The sequence below is a fragment of the Leptosomus discolor genome, chromosome 6 (genome assembly GCF_034619465.1).
Source record: "Leptosomus discolor isolate bLepDis1 chromosome 6, bLepDis1.hap2, whole genome shotgun sequence".
Classification (NCBI taxonomy): Eukaryota; Metazoa; Chordata; class Aves; order Leptosomiformes; family Leptosomidae; genus Leptosomus; species Leptosomus discolor.
In genome coordinates this window covers 14,913,164-14,935,435 of record NC_141396.1, presented here as the reverse complement: position 1 = coordinate 14,935,435, position 22,272 = coordinate 14,913,164, and the positions used below count along the sequence as shown (strand labels likewise).

Here is a 22,272-nt window from a genome sequence, read left to right as displayed (position 1 = left end):
GTTGAATGAGTGAAGAGCGTTTTCTGTCTCGGAACACATACAGAAGTGGGATGGCTACATGTACTGCTCTCAAAAGCTCAGAGAAGTTTAAGTTGGCATTCTCACCATTTCCCACATCTATACTGACACAATCACATTCCTTGTAAATTGATGGCAAAACATACTATCTTTCTTTTTTGGTCTTGTTTCCCTCCACAGTTTAACTCTTCTTATGAGGTGTTGCTCTGATCAAAGGGTATTAACAAAATCTTTATCTTCTTGGGTTTAGAAATTTGGCTTAAAAATTCTCTGCTTGAAACCTGGCAAACACTTCCTTGGTATGCAAACAGTGGGGATGGGATAGGGGAAATCACTTGGCTGTTGAAAACTACATATGGGAAAGTCACATGGTGCTTTCAGTGTTTTATTTATAATTCTGCAAAGGCCTCTTCTAATTTGAAAAATAGAAGAGACCAAATAGTGGTTTCTGGAAAGCAAACAGCTAGATTTTTCCATGAGTATTTTTGACACAAATATTATTAACTTCACAGATTGTAACACTCTTCCCTCCTCAGCTACTTTTTTTAGCTTTCAGGATGTATAACTGGGTAAAGTAACATTGCAAAGAAAACCTTAACTCCTGCAGCATCTGGCTTTCTAAATAGTAATTGTGAAGCCATAAGAGATGTTTTGTTTTCATTTAGCAAACACATATTGAGTTTCCAGAAAGGTAACTTGATTTTCAGTAAGCGTACCCACTGGGAACCATATGGTTTTCACTTTTGTTTTTTAATGAAGGATTACAGTATTTCTTTCAAAATCCCTTTTCCAGAAGTACGCTAGTTTTAACCATTAAGTAATGTTTAAGTAAGAACTGAAGCTGTATTTTTCAGATTTGGCTGTATATGGGAACAGACATTTCCAAACACAAGTCCTTGGAATGATTTTACTAGTTAATAATGCAACCATGAGTTTTATGTCAGCTTGATTCTAACCAGTGTTTTGCTCAGTAAAAGATAACTGTATTATGTGAAATTACTTGAACAAAGCTAAAGGAAGAGCGATAGAAGTGGTCTTGCCTGAGAGGCTCTAGCATTCTCCTTCTGCTCAAATTGCTGAACATGGCCGATTCTTTGCGGAATGGCATTTAAGGTTACGTTTGGAGTCATTAGGTTATAAACAGTCCACAAAATATTTTACATACTTCATGCTAATATTCCTCTGAAGATCAAGATTCCCTGGGGAGAAATGAGAATATGGACCAAAAACATTCTCAGTTCTTGAGGTTTATCCACAACTTCCTAGATCACTAAAGATCAACTGTCTCATGAAGAAATTATTACAAAACAAATTTTGATGCAGTTCTCGGAGTGTTTATATGAGGGGAATATACTGCGTAATGCCCTTTCTTTTAGTTGTCAGATTTTTGTATTTTTGCTGACTGGCTGAGATCTTTTGGACTCAGATTTGGTAAACTTATATGAACCTTCATGTTCAAGAATGCCTTAGAGTCCCAGCCTGTTTTGGGAAAAGACATGGCAAAAGTGTTCAGATCTTGACAGAATGTCTGAATCTGTGCTATTGAATAGAGAGGAGTCCTTTCATTTCTGTTTCTCAGTAACTCTTATGATGGGGGGGGGGGAAGTTCTTGACCTTTCTTGAAGACGCCAGAGTGTCTCTGAGAGATCTGACCCACCATGTAATTTTTTGCCAAGAATAAATCTGCCTCTACTGTGAAAAAGTGGCTGTTTTGTGCTAGGCACAATCCATTAAAATGGGTCTGTGGGGGGACTCTGTTGTACTTATGAAAATGGTCTTGTCTTTTGTTCTGGTATTAGCGTTTACTGCCTTTACTGAATGCTTGGCATCTACAGTGGTACATCAACAGCGTGTGTGCCTGTGCTCCTTGCTTGTGTGGTCAACCGACCTAGGGCAACGCTCTGAAAGGAAACAAAACCTCTAGACCACCAGCTTGTTCTTCAGAGACAAATCTTATTTCAGATTCCACTGCTACTTTGCAGAATACTGGGGTTTATAGACCTGGCAGGATGGCTCTGGCAGAGTTAGCACATTACAGCAAGATCTGGGCTCTCTGTCAAACTCCTGACTTAAGTGGCATTTCTCATACCTGGGGATGCAACTCGCAAGGGATATCCTTGCCATCTGTGTGCATCCAGACTTCTTCCAGCTTGCCTAGAGGAGAGGCAAAAAGTGGAGGACCTGAATGAGAATCTGGTGAGAGCTGCTGTAAGCAACAGCCACTTGCAAGCTATTGCAGTTTATAGACTGTAGGAGCCACTAGTGCATCTTTCTGCTCCTGGGGAGTTTAGGAAGGAGTTTTTCTGTGTGTTTGCTGAGGTTTTGGAGGTCTGGTTATCACTTAGGGTAGTTTGAAAGCTAGTTGCAGACAATTTGACAGCAGTACTTTACACTAATGAGGAAGCAGCAGGGTTGCGCTTCCTCCAGCCTGCCTTGATAGGAGAAGTACAGAGGCTCAGCTGTTCAGAGCTACACGACTGTAAGGCATAATAATAGCTCAAAGACTTTTCTCTAACTAAACAGCTCAAGCGTACACTAACTGTATATCAGAGAACTAAACCTTGTCCAGTGTGCTTGATAGCAAAGCGGCTTGATTCACCTCTTGTTGATCTGGTTTCCAAACTGAATCCTTCAGGCATCTGTTCGGGTCTCTTTTTGGTGCATGGTGGACACACTGAATACCATTGGTTCTGCTGGCTCACTTTGGCAGATAAAGTTCCATTTCACTAATAAGTTTCTACATTTACAAAAGATTGCTTTAGCTTTTTTGATTGAAACTTTGCTTTGAATTTCCCAAGAATTTGGGGACATTTTTGATGGTCACATATTTTTCCTCATGGTGACAACTCGGTGTGAGCTCAGACTTCAATAGTCTGCTGTGTGCTGACACTCTAAGAGATAAAGCCATGCTGTTAGTTTATGCTGAGTTCTTTCCACAAACGTGATATCTATTTTAAAAATACTTAACATTTTTCTCATCAGACTTGCACTTTAAAGGGATCCTGACATTTGTTATCATCTTCATTATTTTTTGCTGATGTTAAAATCATCTACTAAATTCAGTCATCTGAAACTGAAGGGACAGTAAAGACTTCACTGTTTGTATAGTTCACCTTTGCAAGAATTGTATTGCAGGTAGCAAGGAACACACAAAGGCTTAAGAAAAAAGTTTTGCAAATACAGTGTTAGATGTTAGAGAAAAAAATTGATCTAAAATTTAATGAGGAAAGTGAGTAAACAGTGACTCAGTAACTGATACAGGCTGAAAGGGTTTGCTGCTCTTTGGGTTCTTGAGGAGAAAAAAAAAAGACGCAGGAACTCCTAGTTGTAATTCTACACACATTAAAATGAATACTAAATGTAAAGGAGTCAAATTAAAGGAAAAGAATAAGGAAGAAATAGTTAGAAAATGAAGTGCTTCAGTCTCTAGTGAAGTACTAGAATAAATCCTTGAGGCTTTATAAGCATCTCTAAGGCAACAGGAAATGAGCAGTGTGGATTTATCAGGAACAACCTCATGGGGGAAAAAAAAGATGTAATTTGTTTGATTCAGTGGATGTTTTACAGCCCAACCTGAGTGAGGGAGCATACTGGTTATGGGATGCTGAGTAGGGATCTGTGTTGAGGATTAAATAGTAATGCAGTGGGTTCATTAAGTGGCAGGAATATATGCTAAAGAGTAGTCTATGGTGGCGACTGGAGTTCTGGAGGGGTTTGTTCTGCCTCCAGTGCCAACAGTTTGGGAGACAAAGAGAAAGCACTTAAGATGCAGATGGAGGGTTGTGTGTGTTTTTTTCAGACAGGAGAACAACTCGAAGAAATAGTCTGAAGCCTATTTCACTTTTCCTGAAGAAAAAGTGCAGAGTACTTATCAGATGGAGAAAGTCAAATAGAGGGAGTCTGGAATTTTGGGATGTATCAGAAATTGAGTGCAGTTGTTGCAAAACCCCCACCAAATCTGTAATGATGTAGTAATAAAGTGGCCTATACAGGTATTTTGTAATACTCCATGATAGTAAATGATGCACACCATTTTGGATCCCACATTTTAAGGTAGGTTTAAGTTGCAGACTGAGAAGAGCAGTAAAACTATGGTTTAATCCTTGCAGTCTGGGAAAGAAGACTTCTTTTGTCTTCTGAAAGCAGCTTGTAGAGGAATGGAACAATTTTCCAGGTGAGCTAAGTTAAGATGATGACTGTGATCAGTTGTGTTGTTTTTAGTGAAGAAGAAATTGCTGCCTTATCTTGCACTAAGGCCTGAATTAAAGTAAATGGGAAAGAAGGCCCTCATTTTTAAGGAGCATCAAGTATAGAAGCACATTACTGGTTGAGGTGGTGGGAACACTAGTGATTGCAGTCATCTTAAGAATAGGTTAGAGAAATGTTGATGCTTTGGGTGCAGCAAATTGTTCCCCGAGGAGTTTGACAGGGTGACTTCTTGAGAAGCCTTTCAGCCCAGTGCCTCTGGGTTTCCATCTTTCATTTCCGAACAGCTCTGACGTTTGAAGCCTGTGTTAAGAAACAAGTGCTGAAAGGAGGACAATCCGATGGCCAGTCTGTAATTAAATCTGTAATTAAATCCTGCTCACAAATGTTGCTGTCTGTCCCCTAGTTCTTTATGTATTTTTGCCTGGAAGATGTCTCCGTCAATGGTCTGATTACGTTACAAGGTGCAGGTTGGGTCTCTGCAGTGAAATTGGTGGGCAGTTTTCTCACTTGTTTCCAGGAAAGGAGAGTTGGTTCTGGTTTTCCCAAAGAGATGATGGTTCAGAACTTCTGCTCCCCAAACTACCTGCTTCAGGGGAAAAATACTGCTGTAGGAGCCTATGATGTGTCAGAAGAGGATATTTCTAAAAACTGAAAATATTTCCTTGCCTTAGAGTTTCTTCGTTCAACAGTCATCCACAGGTCTTTGAGCTTTCTGAGTGCTGAACAATGTATATTGTTCATCTTTTGAAGAAGAAAATAACTGGCTTCTGACTGTTTGGGGTGGTTTTTGTTTGTGGGGTGGTTTTTTTTTTTTGACTTACTGTTTTACTGTAGTCATGCTAATTAGCACCAATTACCTTCCTATAAAAAGGCAGGACTGTCAGTCAGGTTTTGATTTGTTTTGATTTTTTTTTTTTTTACAGAGATGCATATGGACTCTTTTGTTTATGCTATGGGAAAATTTAAAAGACAGTGGTTGTAGGAGTAAGAGGCCACTGGTATTGTGATCTACAGCAAATGCATGCCTGAAAGCCAGCCTTTAGCAAGGAGAAAGCAAGCACTTAGCCTTCTCTCTGCTGCCTGCAACCTTGCTGCAGAGAAGTGTGTGAAAGAGGTAAAGCAGTGTGGGTCACCCTGTCCTCCTTCAGCCCTGCTACAGCCAGGAGAGTGTTTGCTTTATCTGCCAGTGGAATAACAAGCACTAATGGAAATTGTAGCAGTTGGGATAAGATAATACCCATAAAGGCAGGTTATGGTGATCAGCATTTCTTCCCAAGATAAAGCTGAAATGACTTTTTAATTATTGGGCGTTGAACTATATGAAATAAAGCGTGCTTATGCACACAAGGGGAGCACACATTGCCCATACACCTAGGGGGGAAACTCTACAGGTACCACGAAGGTGGGGGAGTGAGATAGCGGGGTGTTGAAAGTATCTGCCCTTGGAATGGCAAAACCGCCAGGCCTGCAGGTACGTCACTGAAATTTAGAAACTGGCAGTGATTCTAGGTGCCCCGAGTACCTTTAATACTTAAGCAAAGTGCAAACTGCGTAATGCCGGGGCTGATGCTGAAACATGACGCTGGGACATCGCTTCCTCCCAGCCGCCTGTTCCTTACATAACTGCTGGCTGTCCCAGGGGCGGCCTCCACATAAGCTGAGCCCGACAGGAAACATTTGGGTAACTGGTGGCAGTTCTGCAAGACATAGAAAGAATAACAATTTGTTGTATTTAGAGTCCAATGGTTGTAATATCTCAACTTTCTGGCACTCTCCCCATTTTATGGTTAGGGAAAAGAGCTTAGTGAGGGGAAAATGCAGCAGGATAGAGGATCTGGTGATAGGAGGGGTTGCGTTTTTTGCCCTGTATGCTTGGATCAAACAAACTTTATTTGTACCTGGAAACCTACATCTGTGATATGTAGATCATGCTTTCTAAGGGCGCTCATGGTTTAGACAATCCCAAAACCTCTCCGTTCTGGTTGGCAGAGCAACAAAGTGTGTGGCCTTTTGGAGAGCTTTTATTGTCTTCCTGGTGAAGACGTGGGCCAAAGCAGAACCAGTAGAGAGGGGAGAGATTAGGCTTTAAGGTCTTGATATTTCCTGCTGCTTCACAGACATGGGTAAACTCGGCCTGAAACTGCATGCACTTAACTATACACTATGATTGTTTCTTTATTCCTTATTTTTGTTTGCTCATCATTTAAAAATAGAGATGAGTTTTTCTTCCAAGTACTTGAAGAGATCCTAAGCAACACAGTAATTCAAGTTAGAAAAGATGAGCTTGCATTTAAGATGAGGTTTTCTGAAGTGGTTTTTCCCTGAAGTTGCATGTTTAAAGAAGTTTTTAACCATGGAGTTTAAGATCTGATAGCTCTCCTAGAGTTTTTTCTAGCAATTTAAAAGTGATGTCTTTAATACTGTTGTGCTGTGATCTTTTAAATGCTCGTGGTGTTGACCTTTCTTAATAGTTAAACTTGTGCTTTCCTTTAATTCTTCACTCTGGTTGTAGGAAGATATATGTACGTGATCTTCAGTGCTCTTCGTTTTGGAGAAGAAGTCTTCCTGTCTTTTTGCTGGTCAGACCATGATGCGTGGAAGGGCTTTCCTTGTATTTGTGCCAGACTCGTAATGACAAACTCTGAGCCTCAGCCTACTTGTAGACGTTCAGATAAGTTTACTTTTCTGCTAGATAACAGAAATCTTGTAAAACTCTAGGTACTGCACAGCCCATTGGGTTAATTGACAGACTTTCCGTTTTGGGAGTACTATATTGTGATCCGTATGTATTTTCTAAGAGGAAGAAGACTGGGTTAAACCAGTTGTTTGTGGTTTGTGCACCGCAAACCCAGTCATCTGTGCAACCCAGAACCCACCTATCAATGGGGATGTAGGTGCCACAGCAGGGCTTGGAGTGTGAAGTCCAGGGATAATAGCAGGAAACTGCTTGAGGCTGCACATATAGAGGGCAGTTTGAGGCCATTTCTTTGCCTCAGCATAACCTGTGCGATATTGCTGTGCTGTGTAATGTTTTCGAACCGTAATAATCTAGCAAGGTGCTCAGAAAGAGGCAGCTGCTGCTATCTCTCCTTTTCCCTAAAGGATTTCCCAGAAAATCTGTACCTCTCAAGAAGGGTATAGGCCATATAGAAGTGGTGTTCTGCTGGAAACGGAAACTTAATTCTCAGAACTCAATAAAATAACTTATTTCTTGTAAAATGAGCTGAGGAAAACAAGACTGCTGGGATTTTGGGGGCTTTTCTAAATTTGTTCAAGATGTAAACTTAAGCTCAAAAAAGACCAATGAACTTCAGAAAGATCTGCCCAGGCTGTATGCATAACAGATCCCCTGGCAAAGTCTTACATGATGAGAAAGCCATTTTAACCAATTGTCTACCTCTTGTCAGGTTAACTAACTGCACCGTTCCTGAAGAAAGAGCTGAGCATCTTTGGGCAATCAGATGCCCAGTTGACATTACTTTCTGAACAAGATTTGTAAGAAAAGTAGCAGAAGTTAACATCAAAGTACTTTCTAATTTGCAGGGATATCGGCACTTTGCATTACATGCATCTGTACATGTGTGATTACTGTCACGTGTGCTATCTATTCACATCTCCGTGTGGTTGTTTCCCACAGTCAACATGCCTGTGCCTCATGTGTGAGACTGGATTTTATCTGAACAGTAGCATTTCATGGAGTGGCACTTGTGAGAGTGCAAGAGGGGCAAAAGGCCATGACCTTTCTTGGGTTTTGTCTTCTTGCTCATGGTGATGTGATGCAATTTGGCTGATCCCTGACCCTCTTCTCCTGCTCCAGGCTTCTGTCTTAGGTATATCTTGCTGATGAAATGCCACATAACTGCCCTTATCTTCAGCGGGTTCTCTGTTTTTGTAGTAGGTTCTTTTTAAACACATTTGCGGGCTGAGAGAGATCAAGCCCTGTCTGATCTGCAGCATGGCTTGGTGGTGCATAGTTGGGCCCAGCAGTGGCAGTGCTGCATCCCAGATAATTGCTCCAGGTATGTAAGTATTGTTCTCTTTGAGGACCTGTAAGTTAAGACTGTCTGCTGTGTAACTGCCTGTTGCCTTAGGCTCTGATGAAAAATCCGTCTCCTAGGAACCCAGAAGGTGATTTGGAGCAGCATTATCCCATGAAATACGGAGGCAATAGAAGAGTAAGTAAGAAGAAAACGTTAAAATCGCTGCTAGTCACCCCAGCACTAGTGCTGTTAGCTTTGGCAAATCCTGTCTCAACAATAAAGCCAGCTGCCATTTTGGCATCAGGACAGATAGACTTGGCATCAGCCCCTCTGGCATCAAAAAAACCCACTTTGTGGGAGCTGGCACCAACACTGTGAAATAAGGGTAAGGCCCAAGGGAAATGCCAAGCAGACATGAGATGAGCACTAAAAATAGAGTTGCTGTCATTTGGAAAGAAAACAAATAACACTTCTAAGAGTAGGGCATCTAAGATCTCCATCAAGGTTGTGCTGGTAAGCAGCTTTGGACAATGCTGTCTCCTATGATGATGTGACTAAAGGACACACAGGCTGTATTTTTGGTATTCACATGGTGCAAGACTCTAAAACTAGAACAGACACCGTCTTGATTCTGCGTTTGGGGGATCCTGTTACTGTCTGCAGGCTCTGCCTTCTTCCCTGTCTGGAGCAGATCATCTCCTCTTGAGCCATTACCAAAGGTCCTGTTTGCAGTAACAAGAACTGTAGTGCCAAAAACCATGGAGTCAGGCTATAGTGTCCCTGTACCACCACAGACACACTAGCCCTCCTGGAGACAGTCTCGTCAAGTGTTTAACTCCCTCCTCCCTCCTCCTCCTCCTCCCTCTCCCAGCAGGCTCAGAGAAAGCCCAGTAGGCTTTCCACTGATTTCATCACCTACTCCAGACTAAAACTGAAGCCTGACATGGGTGCCCAAAACCTGGGAATACCAAAGGGGCAGAATCAACCCTGTCTCCACTGAAGTGTCACTTCTCAATAGGCAATTTCAACTCTTTAGTCCCTCTCTGCCTCAGTGGTGAAGGACTTCAAAGCTTTTTAAGACCTCTGGGCTTGAACGGCAAGTTGGGGTATCGAAACAGTGATCATACAAAATAGATGATGTAAATAGTATTTGTCTTGGCTACGACTCTGCTGCCATGAAGAAGTGTGCTGGACCTGTGGCTATAATTTTCTTCTCCTTGGGGAAAAAACAGTGGGAAAGTGTCTCTGAGGGCTGGAAATTTCAAGCTACACTTAGAATAAAATATTTTGGTCTCTGAGAAGGAGCCTGGACTTTTTATTGCCACCACTCTCCCATCAACTAAAGAGCAGAGTAGGTAGGAGTGTTGAACAGCCTGGATGTGGCCTCTTTTGTCTCCTCTGTCAGATGAGTGTTGGAGAGGACTCTTCTTAGGTATCTCCTCCACATCCACCCCTTGTCCACTCCTTGCCTTTTCCTGAGTGCCCTTCTTATGATAGCTTAATACAGAAAGCAGCTTCAGAGGAGGGATTGCTTGCTGTACAAAAGTGCAAAGGAAAGTGCTTTACTGTTGGTATTTCTTCATCCACAAAAGAAAAGCGGAGGACAGGCTCCTGCTGAAATACCAAGTGACAGAATGGGTAGTGGCTTCTTCAGCAATGCTCCAGCCTTTGGTTCAGGGCTCATGTATGGCTATGGTGGAGGATATGGCACCTATTTGCACTTGGCCAGCTGGCTGACAGTTGCTGTTCAGGATCCAATTGGAATCGAGCATGAGCTGTTGCCATTGGGGCTCTCTGCAACACCGAGCGTTTTGAGCTGTGCAGTCTCTTCCTCCCTGGTTAACCAGTTACTTGGAGACAAAGACAGGTGACAGCAGTGAGGTTGAAATGCACTGTCCCTGTTTGCTTATCTTGACTTAGTAACTACAAAAGTTTCTTGCACTTCTAAACCACTGAGCTGACAGAAGTGGTGACAGGCTGCAGGGAAGAGGGACCTGCCCAAGGACAGGTTCTATCCACTGCAAGCCCTTGTGCTTCATTGCACATTAAAATTTATTGATCCAGCAGACTGGTTGCAGCACTGGCTCACAAGCCAGTTCCAACATATACAGTGTCTTTCCTGCAGTTATTCTTTGCTTTGTCTAACAATAATTAAGTTGGTTTGGCCAGACAAACAGTAAATGCAAGTGACTTCAGTGTCCTTGTTTTGCAGTTGAACTGCACACAAACTGGGGAACCCACTTTACCCCCCTCCTAAATAATACAGTAGTACTAGACACAGAGGGTCTAAAAGGTTTGATTTGGACCATGTGTCCCCTTAGCAATACAGTAGATACTCAAGGTCCTGTAGGTACTGGGAAATTACCAGACTGATCTGTTCCTGGCTGTCCTCTGGAATTTGTTGATGATGTTCTTTGTAGGTGGCAACAATGCTATGTTACATGAACCCAGGACACCTGGTCTTCATATTGGAAAGTCATCATCTTGTAGTGGTGCTGTTAGGGTGGGGAAGTGGCCCTTCACTCTTCAGGAATTGACAAGAAGTGGGCAGATTTTGCAGGCAGGTGGCCAGCCAGAAATGGTTTCCAGGCAGATCTAGCACTGCATTGCTGTTCCAGCATTGGTGATCTCCCAGTATCTCATGCTGGTTGTGCTAGCAAACAAGCCCCTTTAGAACATTTGCTGTCACGGCAGATAGAGCTCAGTTGTTGCTGGATGTTGTCTTGTTCTAGAGAAACAGAGATCTGCTTTTATGCCTTTCTGTATGTTTCTTTCCCTTTTTTCTTTATTCCCAGAGCCATCTCCAGGATGAGGAAAGATAGTCACCCTCATTCAGGCTGCTTCTTTCACACTTTGTTTCAAGTGCCTGGTAGACTTATGTAGTCTCAGTTCCAGCACCCAAGGCTGTGGGATGACTAATGAAAATGGATAGCTGATGCTCCAGGGATGCTGCTATCCAGAGCCCTAATGAAAATAACATGAACCAACATGAAAATAACAGAATGCACTGGGGCAAATGGAAGGGTTATTAGATAAAATTGTTCCAACTTTATGGTCAACCTCTGTGTGTGTGTATATATATGTAGATATATCTGCAGAACCATGGTAGTAAAGTTTAATTGAGGGGATGTTACACACCACCTATATTTACTATTCAAAACCTCTCCCTGTCTAGGATGGATCAACTGATAGTAGCCTTGTGCTGCAAGCCTGACAGATTTGAGCTGCACAACTTCAATTTCTGTTCCAATCGTTTTGTCATAACTGGATCTTCTAAAGGTCAAGCTGTCTCCTCAGGGGGTGTCAAAATGGATATCGTATCTTGCTGGGTTACTCAACCTGCTTGCAAGCACCTCCCATCAAACATGGAAAGCATCTCGTAACATGGCCCAAATAACTTCCATCATGTACTTCAGTTGCATGCTAATATCTGAGGTCACGAGGCATAGTGTATTGGGCTTGTGAAGGTGACAAGAAGCATCCCTTGCTTGACATCATGTTTGGGGCAGATGGCACGTTCATGAGAGCAGTACTACAGACTGATAAAGCCTAGAGATCTTTATTCCCTCTTTTTCAAAAGAAACTTGCTCACCATTATCTTGTAGTGGAATCCACACTGACATGCCAAAAAAGGATGGTCGGTGGCTGCCTAAACAAGCCAATTTTCAAAATAATGTAGATCCCATAATCTATCCTGACATTAGCCCTGACTTTTCAGAGCTCTGAAGAGATTAATCTACAGAGAAACTGTAACAACTTGGATTTGCTCTGTTCATTATATCTCAGGTAGACACGCTCTTGTGTCATAGATGTAGATGTTAAACTCTGGGTTTGTATAAAGGAGGTGAAACCCATGCTGAGCCTCTTCAGAGCTGCTCTTGCTTTCATTAAAATAATTATTATTTTGGCTCTGGTTTCCCCCAAGCGGAGAGAAATAGAAAATGAGAAAGGTTTTGGAAATGGACAATGAGCAGTTGAAGGCTTTAGGAAAAGATTTTACGTTAACAGGACAGGGAAGATTGATATCTTCTATAAGAAGATAGCTAACAGGTACAGAGTAATGAATGGGTGAGAAGATGGATGGGGACTTCTGTTCCCACCAGCTAATAATATGAAAGTCAGATTAGGTCGTGGTGAATTCACTCCTGATGAAAGGAACTATTTGTTCACAACCACTGTCTATGAAACTCTTTGCTGCAAGACAAAGCATTGTGGCAAGAACGTACAAACTTAAAAGAGGAGGGGATAAAATTATACCAGTTGGAATATCCAAAGCAATTGCAACGATTAGGAGAACCTAGGTATCTTGAAAAGGCTCCAAGTGTATTGACTATGGTATTATAAGGGTAAGAGCTAACTCCTCATCCAGCTTCTTTTTGCCCCTCTAGGGCTTTTTCCATAGTCACGTATAGCGGCGTTTGTGGAGCATGTTACTGGCCGCTGTCACTCAGACTGCAAGAGACAGTGGCTGCTGCAGCTGCAGTCAAATGTGGTAATTCCTGCTTGCAAAGCACCCTTTTTTTGTGTCAGTCTTTCCAGGATTGCTAAATTCACACGTAAATTAGGATGCTTTTGCTTTTCCACTAAGTTACTGCCTTTGATAGTCCTTCACAACTTGTCTTAGATCTGGAATGACGCTTCGCCTTTTGAGTATGTGCTGGGGGAGAGGCGGGTGGTTAAAGTTAGATTCCTTCTGACAGCAGGGATTTAGAAATTGCTGCATTGGCTCAGCCCTGGGATCTGCCTAGTCCAGGGCTCCAGATAGCAACAGCCAAAATCAGATATTTCAAAGGACAGCGTGAGGCCACAGAACAGATTAGTAAAACAGAAAGCTGCCCTTTTATATTACTGGTGTTTGTCCATAGAATTGGAAAAGCAAAGGTTGAGAGTTTGTTTGATCCAAGAGCACAAAAGCTGGAAAATCCCGTTGCCTGGCTGATGCTAGTTAATGCTGATGTTTTGTATCCTTCAGGAAATTACTTATGTGCTTGTTTTCTCTTAGGAAAAAAGAGACGTTCTTACCTTAAACAGCAAGTTTATATGGTGGCTTTTAAGTTGGTGTAAAAATAAGTATTACTTGTGTGTACTCTCACGGCCTAATTGTGTAGAAGACACCCACAGTGGGGTTCTCGTTTGAGAAACAACCCTGGGCTGGGCTGGGAGGAGGCAGCAGCAACAGTGCTCACTGAGGGGTTTTGGCATGTGGAAAATGGGTGTCTTTTTCTGACACTGCTGCAAGCTATCTGGCTGTCTGGGGGGGTCTTATTGGGTTTTTTCCCTTTCCTTTTCTTTAAATCCTTTTTTTCCCTGCTGTTGCAAATTAGCATTTGTAAGAATTATATGTGGTTTCTCTCTCGCTCTTCTGAAGTCCTGAAATTATTGTTAAAACTGCTGCTAAAAAAGGAATTCAGTGGACTCTCTATGGAAAAAGTAGTATATTCCTTCCTCCATCAAGTATTTTAATATGTTGAGCTCCAAAAGCCAAAGAGGCCAAAAGCAAGTGGAGATGTCCCTCTGATATCCGTGGAGCTGCTGCTGGGACACATGGGAGTGGCAGTGGTGTCCCAGTGTGTTGTGTCCTGTCCGTGTCCTGGCCCCCCGCCCCCCCTCCCCCCCCGACAGACGAGGACAGCTGCTGATTAAAGAGAAGCACGAAAAAAAGAGGTTGCTGAACTTTCAAAGTGGAGGTAGAAAAGGGAGTTAAATTTAGATTACCTTCTTCAGTGTCATCTCCTACACTGCTGTGGAACTTGCTGTACTCCTTGCTTGGGCAAGGACAAACAAGACATGCCATCCTGGGCACCAGATGATAAATTTGTTTATAAGGCTTAATTGCCCCTTGGCATGAAAATGTGAGATGAGCTCGAGTAGAATGAGAAACCTTCCATTGGGGCTAGTTGCGTTTTCCTCAGGGAGAGGTGGATTAAAATGTCTTCCCATCACCTGTCTGATGCTGGGGAGGCCCAGTCCTGATCCGACTGAAATCAGGGGAGTTGTTGCAGTGTCTTTAGTGGGACGGCTGTTATCTGTAGGGGCTGAGAGTTGACCAGTGCTGTAACAGTTGCTCCAAAAAAAACGGAGCCGTGGTGGTAGGCAGAAGGTGGCACAGGAGTGCTTTTGGATCTGTGAAGGCTTTACCCAGATCCCCGGGGTCTGGAAGTACTCGGAGAAACCGTGGTGGTTGCTCCCAGGGCTCCGGTGTTGTTCAGCGAGCAGCATCAAACTTAGCTTTCTCCTCAAAAATAGATTAAATGTCTATTTTTTGCTTAGCGAGATTTAATCATCACTGAGGAGCTGTCGGCTCTTGCCAACGTTTTTAATAGACTCCCCTCCACTGGCAGCAGGCAGGGAGCAGGGAGGAGGAGAGCGCTTCTGCTGCTCCACGGCTCCCTGCCAGGGTCCCAACAGCACGCAGCTCCCGTTCGCAGCGAGCGAGCTGCCTGGTGTTACCCAGCAGCTGTCTTAAGGTTCAGGGCTGCCTTTTTTTTTTTTTTTTTTTTTTTTTTTTTTTGTTATTTTTTTTTTTTTCCCGAGCTGCCCGACCTGATGTCATTTCCCCCTCGCAAACAGCCCGGCTGGGCTGCGTCTGAGAGATGTCACGGGGAGTGGGAGGAGGAGGAGGGGGAGCCAGCGAGTGCGTGCAGTGTCCCAGGACCCTGTTTACTTGGCATTCCCGGCCGAGGAAGCCCCGGGTTAAATAGGCTCGGAGGAGCGGGCTGCCCGCAGCAGAGGAGGAGGAAATGGTCACTGCGGGGCTTTAAATTCCTGCCTTCCCCTGCGCTGGTGCGGAGGATGAGCCTGCAGAATGCCTTTCCTCCTGGGTCTCAGACAGGTAACCGCCTTCGGGGCAGTGGGAGCTGCTCGCTCAGCTGGAGGATGTGACCGAGTGCTTTCATTTTTTTATCCCCCCACCCCTTCCCCCCCAAGGAAATGATTTCTGACTTCCCCAAAACGGAACCGCACGGACGACGCTTCCCCCCGGCCCCGTTGGCATTCGGTCGGGGAGCGCGGTAGCGTGAGAGCCGCTTTTTAGGGAGCGAGGAGCAAAACTGCGAGCCAGGGCAAGCGGCTCCTGTTGCTGTTGTAGGCTTCGCGGCAGGGTGGCTCTTTGTGTCGTGCTCCTGTGCGGGTTGGGTTTGGGCGTGTTTTCCACAGTCCTTAATATGGAATTATGTTTACAAGGCTTAAAAACATGCCAAACTTTGGACCGTTTTCTTGTGCGGGCAGTATTTTGACCGTTAAAACTTTTTTGTTTGTTTTTAAAAAAAAAAAAAAGACATTTATATATATCTCATCTCTGACAAAGGTCACTAAACGGAAAATGGCAACACGCTCGCACCCCTAACTTGGTGACTTTTTAATTGTTCTGTGAGAGTTCGAGCTTGAACAAGAAATTTGGGATAATTTAATAGCTGGTAATGTCGAGTGGAATGAGAAACGGTAGCAACTGCCCAGCTGCTCCCCACTGGAGGAGGTGCCAACTATGTGTTCCTAGGCTCGGGGAGAGCAAACCCTTTTTTTGGTCTGGGAGGCACGTCTGTAGTGGACTCTTAACTGTAAACTTCCCAGCCCTCCTGGGATCTGTAATCCACAGTAAATAGACACTGCATGATATCAGAGTGCTGGTTGCCGTTTCTAATATAGAATTAAAAATCTAAGATCGGACTGTAGCATGTTATAAACCACCTACTTTCAGTTGTTTAGAAACGAAGGCAAAAGGACTTAAGCACACTGCTGAGTAAACAGTGCTGTCTTTTTCCTTATCAGTTTTTGGTGAAGTGCAGCTCCCCCCACTGCTCCCACCCTGCTGAACTGAAAACAGTTTTACATAAGAAACTACCTCTAGCACAATGACCTTCTGTAATTGAATGCAATAGCTGTAATAATAGTTCACTTGTTAGCACTCAGGGCAGAGACTTTCCCTAAAAACCTCGGAACTGAACCAAGGAGGGAAATTCGGACATGAAGGCTGAATGGCTTTAGGTAACTCTCAACTTGCAGTGAAACAGCTGGTTTAAATGTTGAGATTGCTCGAGTCTCGCGGGTGTGTTTTTCTCTAAAGTTCCTGTTTCTGAATTTTGTTTCAGAGATGTGTTTGGGACAATAGAGTTTCTGCATAAGGTGTAAAACCAGAAGTTAGGTATAATTCGACTTCATTTGCTCAAACTGTGAACATCTGGTTATCTCTGTGGGCTGGATGGTACTTTTTTCTCTGCTTATAACTTTTCGGCATCGATACAGAGGCATTTGCAGGAAGCAGAAAAAAGGTGTTGCCTCAAGAACACAAGAGCAAATCTCTTGACTATTTTTATCCACTGATGAAGGATATAGTGGGGAAAAAGCTGCTTGCAGAGCTGCTTGAACTTTTCTTAGTTTTGAATCATATTAGTTTGGATTATTTTTAGACTTCAAAAAACCCCCCTAAATATTAGTGATTGTGTTTTGCGTGCAAATAGTATTCAGAAATTTATTTTTCCACTTCTAAAAGAGCTGGGGGGGGGGGGGGGGGGGGCGGGCGGGGGTGTGTTAGTGAACAGTGCTATTTAATTAAAAGTGTGTGAGGAATTCAGGAACATCTTGTCACCTCTATTGTCTCTTGTGTTTGCACTCGGACTGTAAACTCTTGGTTGTCTGGGATGTCCTTTGTGGTTGTTCTGCTCAACACAAGGGGTGCTGATCCTGTGCTGCGCTGCACAGGCACAGGGGTGGGGTGCCCTCCCGAGTGGAGTGCCCTCCCGAGTGCCCTGTGATGGGGACGAAATGGTGGCGGGGAGAGCCTCGGCTCCCCGGGACGGGTGCTCCTTGCTCACTGCTGCACCGCACTGAACAACTGTTTCCCCGGGATCTGCCTTCACTTCTTTGGGACCCAGTGGCATTGCAGCATGGGAGATGGACTGCCAAACCCGTGGTAAAAATAGGATGTTTGGTTTGGAGGTTTTTTTGTTGTTGTGGTGGTGGTGGGGATGATGTTTAAATGCCTAAAAAGCTAGGTCAGCTCTATCTGACATCAGTGCAATGTGGGTGTTTAAAGCTCCCGTCCCAGGAAACACGATTGTAGAGGATCTCAGCTTTCATTTTTAAGTGAGCGTTTCCTCTTAGAGTTGCAGGTGGAAGCTCGTGCACATTCATCTAGTTCACTGCAGAAATGTAAAAGGGAAAAAAAAAAAGGTGACAGTGTTGGATTCTGAACCTTTTCAGTTTTAACTGCTTGAGGTTTTCGGTGTTGTCAACTGGTGGTTTAAAACAACAAAATGCAAGACAGCCTCCTCAAAGTTGTGATTTCCTAGAAGCAGCTATCTTTAATGTGAAGGGGCTGGGACTACATCTGGGAACCTTCTAGCAAGGCATGAAGGAAGTAAACACTTTCACATCGTGCTTAAAATGTGAACGTGCAGTCTGAAGGAGAACCTTGTGATAAACAAAAATGAAAGCAGCTCTTACTGAAGTGTACCAAAGTGCCCACGATCTGTGAAAAGGCATGTTCCTTTAAAGATTATTGCAGTATTTCTCCAAGATAAATGAATGCAACAAACCAATTTGTTCCTTAGATAAATGTTAATAAAACGTCAGAGGTTCTGCATCCTCTGGGGGTGAAGATGGGTCTGCTGCAGCTGATTAATCATGGTGATTTAAATATAATTCTCCTGATGCTGGCATTAGGAAAGCAATAAATGTGGTGGATTAGAATTCCCATTTTGGAGATCTTTATTGTGCCTCGGACAGCTCAGAGGCATCATTCCTCCCCCACTTACTATACAAGTATTTGGATGTTTGCACTTAATATATTTTTTTTTCCACATTCAGCAAAACAAAATTTGTGGTGGGTGTCCTATGAAGAAACGCCCAGTCTTGATTTATTTTCTGGCCTGAGTTGTCTGTCGTAAGGCAGGCTCACACAAATTGATCTCCTGTCGTGCTGGCAGGGGCTGGCACCTGAGGCTCCAGTAACTCCCAGCAATCAAAGCTGGCTTCATCTTTACCAGTCTTATGTGGTTTTGTTAAATTGAACCCATCAAAGGCATGGCACTTGCTTAGATAGTGGATTTTTGCTTTTATGTTCCAAAGGACTAACAAGTATAGAGTTTATGAAGATGGAAGATGACTGAAGGCTTCGGTGCGTGCTCAGCTGAGTGGGCATCAGTCCTGAGCTGCTCTGGTGGTCCAGGGTTCCCCTGCAGTTCTGTCTGTCGTTGCTGCAATCCCGCCTACTGTCCTTTTCTGAAAGGTTCTAGTGATTTTTTTATTTGAGGTGAATTGTGATTAGGAATTGGGGGGCAGCTGGCAAACCAGGAATTGTAGTAAAACCTATGGCAAGATTTGGTATTCCAGCCTAATATTTACAGTAGCAATTTTAACTTACTTCCACTTGAGTCTCTTATCTGATAGAGTTGCTCATCTTCTTTGGTAGCTTTGTGTTTGTGTTCTCATGAGCTATTGCTGATGGGCTTGGCTAACCAACGCTGGTGATAGTCTGATATGTGACTTTGAGAAAGGCCAAGTGGTAACTCAAAAATAGTGGATATCAAATACAGTTTTTCCTGTTGTTTGTTTCTAAAATATTTAAGATACTGACGGTCACTTCCATTCTGTTATTCTGGGTGCTTAAAGAATATATACGTTCAAATACTAATTGCAAGTTACTCAAAATACCTATTTTTTTAAATACATTTTTCTGAAGGTTGTCTCTCTTGCTTAAATCTGTCCTGCTTTGTTATTATGGGTGCAGCTGGATACTGAAAGCAAGGGACTGCTGCCTGCAAGTAATGAGATTAGTGAAATAACTAGGTCAGGATTTTTTCATTATTATTATTAAATAGATGCTTACTACCAAAGTCCCCTATAAGAGCCTTGAAACCAGAAGGTCTGGAGTGGTCACAGGTTGAGCCTGAATCCTGTTAAAACCAGTAGTAACTTGCCCTCCAGCGGATGCCAGTTTGGCAGTCTCCCTTCAGCCTGCTGCTGGGATTTTCACCGTGTCCTACTGTTTGTAAGCCTGTTACTGAGTTCCTTACTCATCCCTGTCATTCCGTTACTAATCCCCGTCTCTTCCAGTTCAAATAGGAATTTGCTACGTAGTGCTTTGACAAATGTTGTACTGAAGTTTGGAGAGAATAGGAAATTAGAGATGTCTAAAAATGGCTATCCTGCAAGACAGGAATGGCATATAACCTGCTGTCAGTAAACGCAAGTCACATTTCAAAGTGTTTTCGGGGGTGTCTGGGTATTACCAAGGTTAGGATGAATGGATACCTGGCAGGCTGAATGACACATAGAGGTTATATAAATGCAAGGTGCTCATATTTAGGGTAACGGAGGCCGGATTTCTGTGGAAAGAGGAGACAGAGCAAAATGCTGGAATGGTTATTAGACCTCTGTGATATCAGCCACTGCTGGTGTTGGTTACCTGGTTAATGCCAGCTGAGGAGTCATCTTTTGTAGGTGGTTCACTGCCAACTATGTGCTTTTGAGCGTGGGCTGTGGTGTTTGTTGCTGCAGTTGCACATAGTAATTTTTGGCTTGGAAAATAGCCACGCTGATCTGGAGTTTGCGCATCTTCATCTTTCTCCTTTTTGACATAGCAACAGCGTTCCCAAGTTAACTGCTGACTTTTGAGAGTAGAAAAGTGTGAAGTGCCTTGATCCTTTTATTGCAGTGATACTCCACTGTCGATCAGTTATCATTTTCCTCCATTTCCTGCGTTGGCTTCAGAGGCAATAAATTGTAACAGATTTGTGGGTATTAAACCTAACCATTTAGTACTGAAAACCATTACAAAAGTCGGATGAAGAGGTCTGATTCCATCCTTTCTTGAGGTGAGGGGCAGTTCAGGCAACCTACAGGCCTCTGTGAATGCCTCCTGTCTTGAGCATGCCCCAGATTTTGACCTTTAATTTGTCACGTAGACCTCCAGCAAAGGTCCAATACTAAACTGGAAGGAGGAGAAAATAATTGGCTTTTTTCCCTGGCACTGACGTTTAATGTTGCTGTAGCTTCAGATGTGATAACATATGGCACTGCCTTGAGTTCTCTTATACCTACCACTGCTGGATATTTTAAGGTTTATTTGTAAAAGCACTTGACAGTGAAAGTGTGCTACTGGAAGAGTTGCCAGCATGGTTGTGGGTTTATCACAAATGCCAAATACCAACAAGAAAATAAGATTTTAAAAAAATCTTATTTTTATTCAAAATTGCTTTTTAAAATTTGACGAGTGAACACTAATCCAAAATGCCACATCTAAAATATGAAGAGACTCTCCAAATGTGCCAAGATGAGGTCTTCCCAGCTCACATGAGAAAGAGCCTGCACCAGATTTAACAAATGGCCTCTGTTGGACTGGATGGGGAGAGAACATGGAGTCCAGGACTGCAGAGCCTTCTCTTGAAAGCTCCCATCTTTGGAGTGTGTGTCAAGGATACAGTGATTCCAGTTTCTCAGATCTGCGCCAGCTCTTAGGGTGATGCCAAGGAGGCAGTGATGCACATGCACCCTAAAGTACATGGTGCTTTACAGGACAAAGCCCATCCCTTGAAATTACCTGGAAATCTCCGAGGCTTTGCAGGTGGGAGATAACAGATGACATGTTCAGGCTTCTTAGTTGTGAAACAGGAATACTCTGCTCTAATGGAGTTGAGTGCTCTTTGAGAGCAGACCCATGTAGATGCTGCTTAGTAATAGTGTCTGGAGGCGTCTACAGTTAGCTGAACAAAGGCTGGTGGGGATGGGTGTGCTTGTCTGGACAACAAGAAAACTGTCTTTCAGCAGGGAAGCCTGCCCCAGAATGTGATAGCCACTAGCTATTGGGGAAGAAAGTGCTTTTGGAAAGAAACCTTCACTCTCCCTTGTTTGCACAAGGCTACTTAAAAAACCCCGAAGAACCTCTGCAGCAGTTCGATAAAAAACTCCATGCTGCTAAGAATGATTAAAAATTATCAGCACAAGTGCTACTTGCAATGGAAACTAGAAACAAAGGCAAGTCAATAAAATGGGAGTGCTCTAACTTTGCTACTATGAGAATTTTTTTCCCCCATATATACTTTTCTTACCTATGAAACTACTTTTTTCAGTCCTGTGTGTTGTCTGTGCCTGTTGGTGTGAAAGAGAAAATAGTTGCTTTTATAGCACAAGCACTTGTGTTATTGTTTCCTGGAGACTTTTAGACTATAGATAACTTACTGCTGCTATGTCTTAGGTAGTTACAGTTTGGCAGCATATAACACAAAGAATGAATGGGAGAAATAATACAACACTGATGGTATGAAAAGTGCAGGCTGGGATTTAGTTAGAAATTGAAGCCTGATTGAAGTGCTTGGTGGTAAACCAACATTTCCTAACAAAAAACATCATGCCTCTGTCACAACCTGTACTAATGGTAGTGCATAACCTCTTCATTGGCTTGCAAAACAGTGCAAGAAACTGTACAGTGGCTCAGCTTCTTTCACAGTCTTTGCTTAAGTGGGGAGAGGAAAGGAGACTGAAACACTTGATCCAAAGGAGACACCTGTAACATGTCCCAAAACAATGCTCTCCTTGTGCTGGAATCTTTGCCTAGTTGTCTTGTTCCAAAGATTTGTTGCTTTATGTTTTATCTCTTTCCCTGTGCTGGGTTGAGTAACCTAGTGTTGGAGGTAGCTGTGCTCTGAGTAGGGGTCAGGCCATGTGACCTGCTGGGATCCTTTCCAAACTAAATTATTCCTTGATTCTGTGAAACTGTTTGGAAACAAGGGTGGCAGTTCTGGGTCTGACACATGGCACCAAGTCTGATGGCTCCATGTTCCCAGAAACCCATTGGTGGTCGGGCTGGCGGAGGGCTGCAGAAGGACTCCAAGAGGAGCTGCTTTGAATTTGAGGAGCGTGGCTGGTGGCCAGCACTGCAAGGACTTTAAAACCCTGGACTTTCTGAACTGTAGGAGCTGAAAGCCAACTGTGGGACTATTCAAAGGTGCAAGCACTTACAAATTAGGAAAGATGATGATTTTTCTTGGTCAGTGTGTAAAGAAACTTCAAACAGAAAGGTTTGAGTTCTACTTCAGATGGGAAAGCAGGATGTTGCTTGAGACTTCAA

The 22,272-nt window shown here is 43.2% G+C and overlaps 1 protein-coding gene across 2 annotated transcripts in view; it reads left to right on the top strand.

Moving 5' to 3' along the window:
* The window catches only part of WBP1L (WW domain binding protein 1 like), a 60,598-nt gene that overhangs the window by 20,752 nt on the left and 17,574 nt on the right, over positions 1-22,272 (top strand). The window contains exon 1 of one of the 2 annotated variants that reach the window (XM_086466471.1): positions 14,835-15,039. The exons of the other annotated variant lie outside the window; for it this stretch is intronic. Within the exon in view, the coding sequence (XP_086322597.1) occupies positions 15,013-15,039 (27 nt within the window). The 5' untranslated portion in view covers positions 14,835-15,012. Of the gene's footprint in view, positions 1-14,834; positions 15,040-22,272 lie in introns of those variants that run through there. 2 annotated transcript variants of the gene reach the window in all.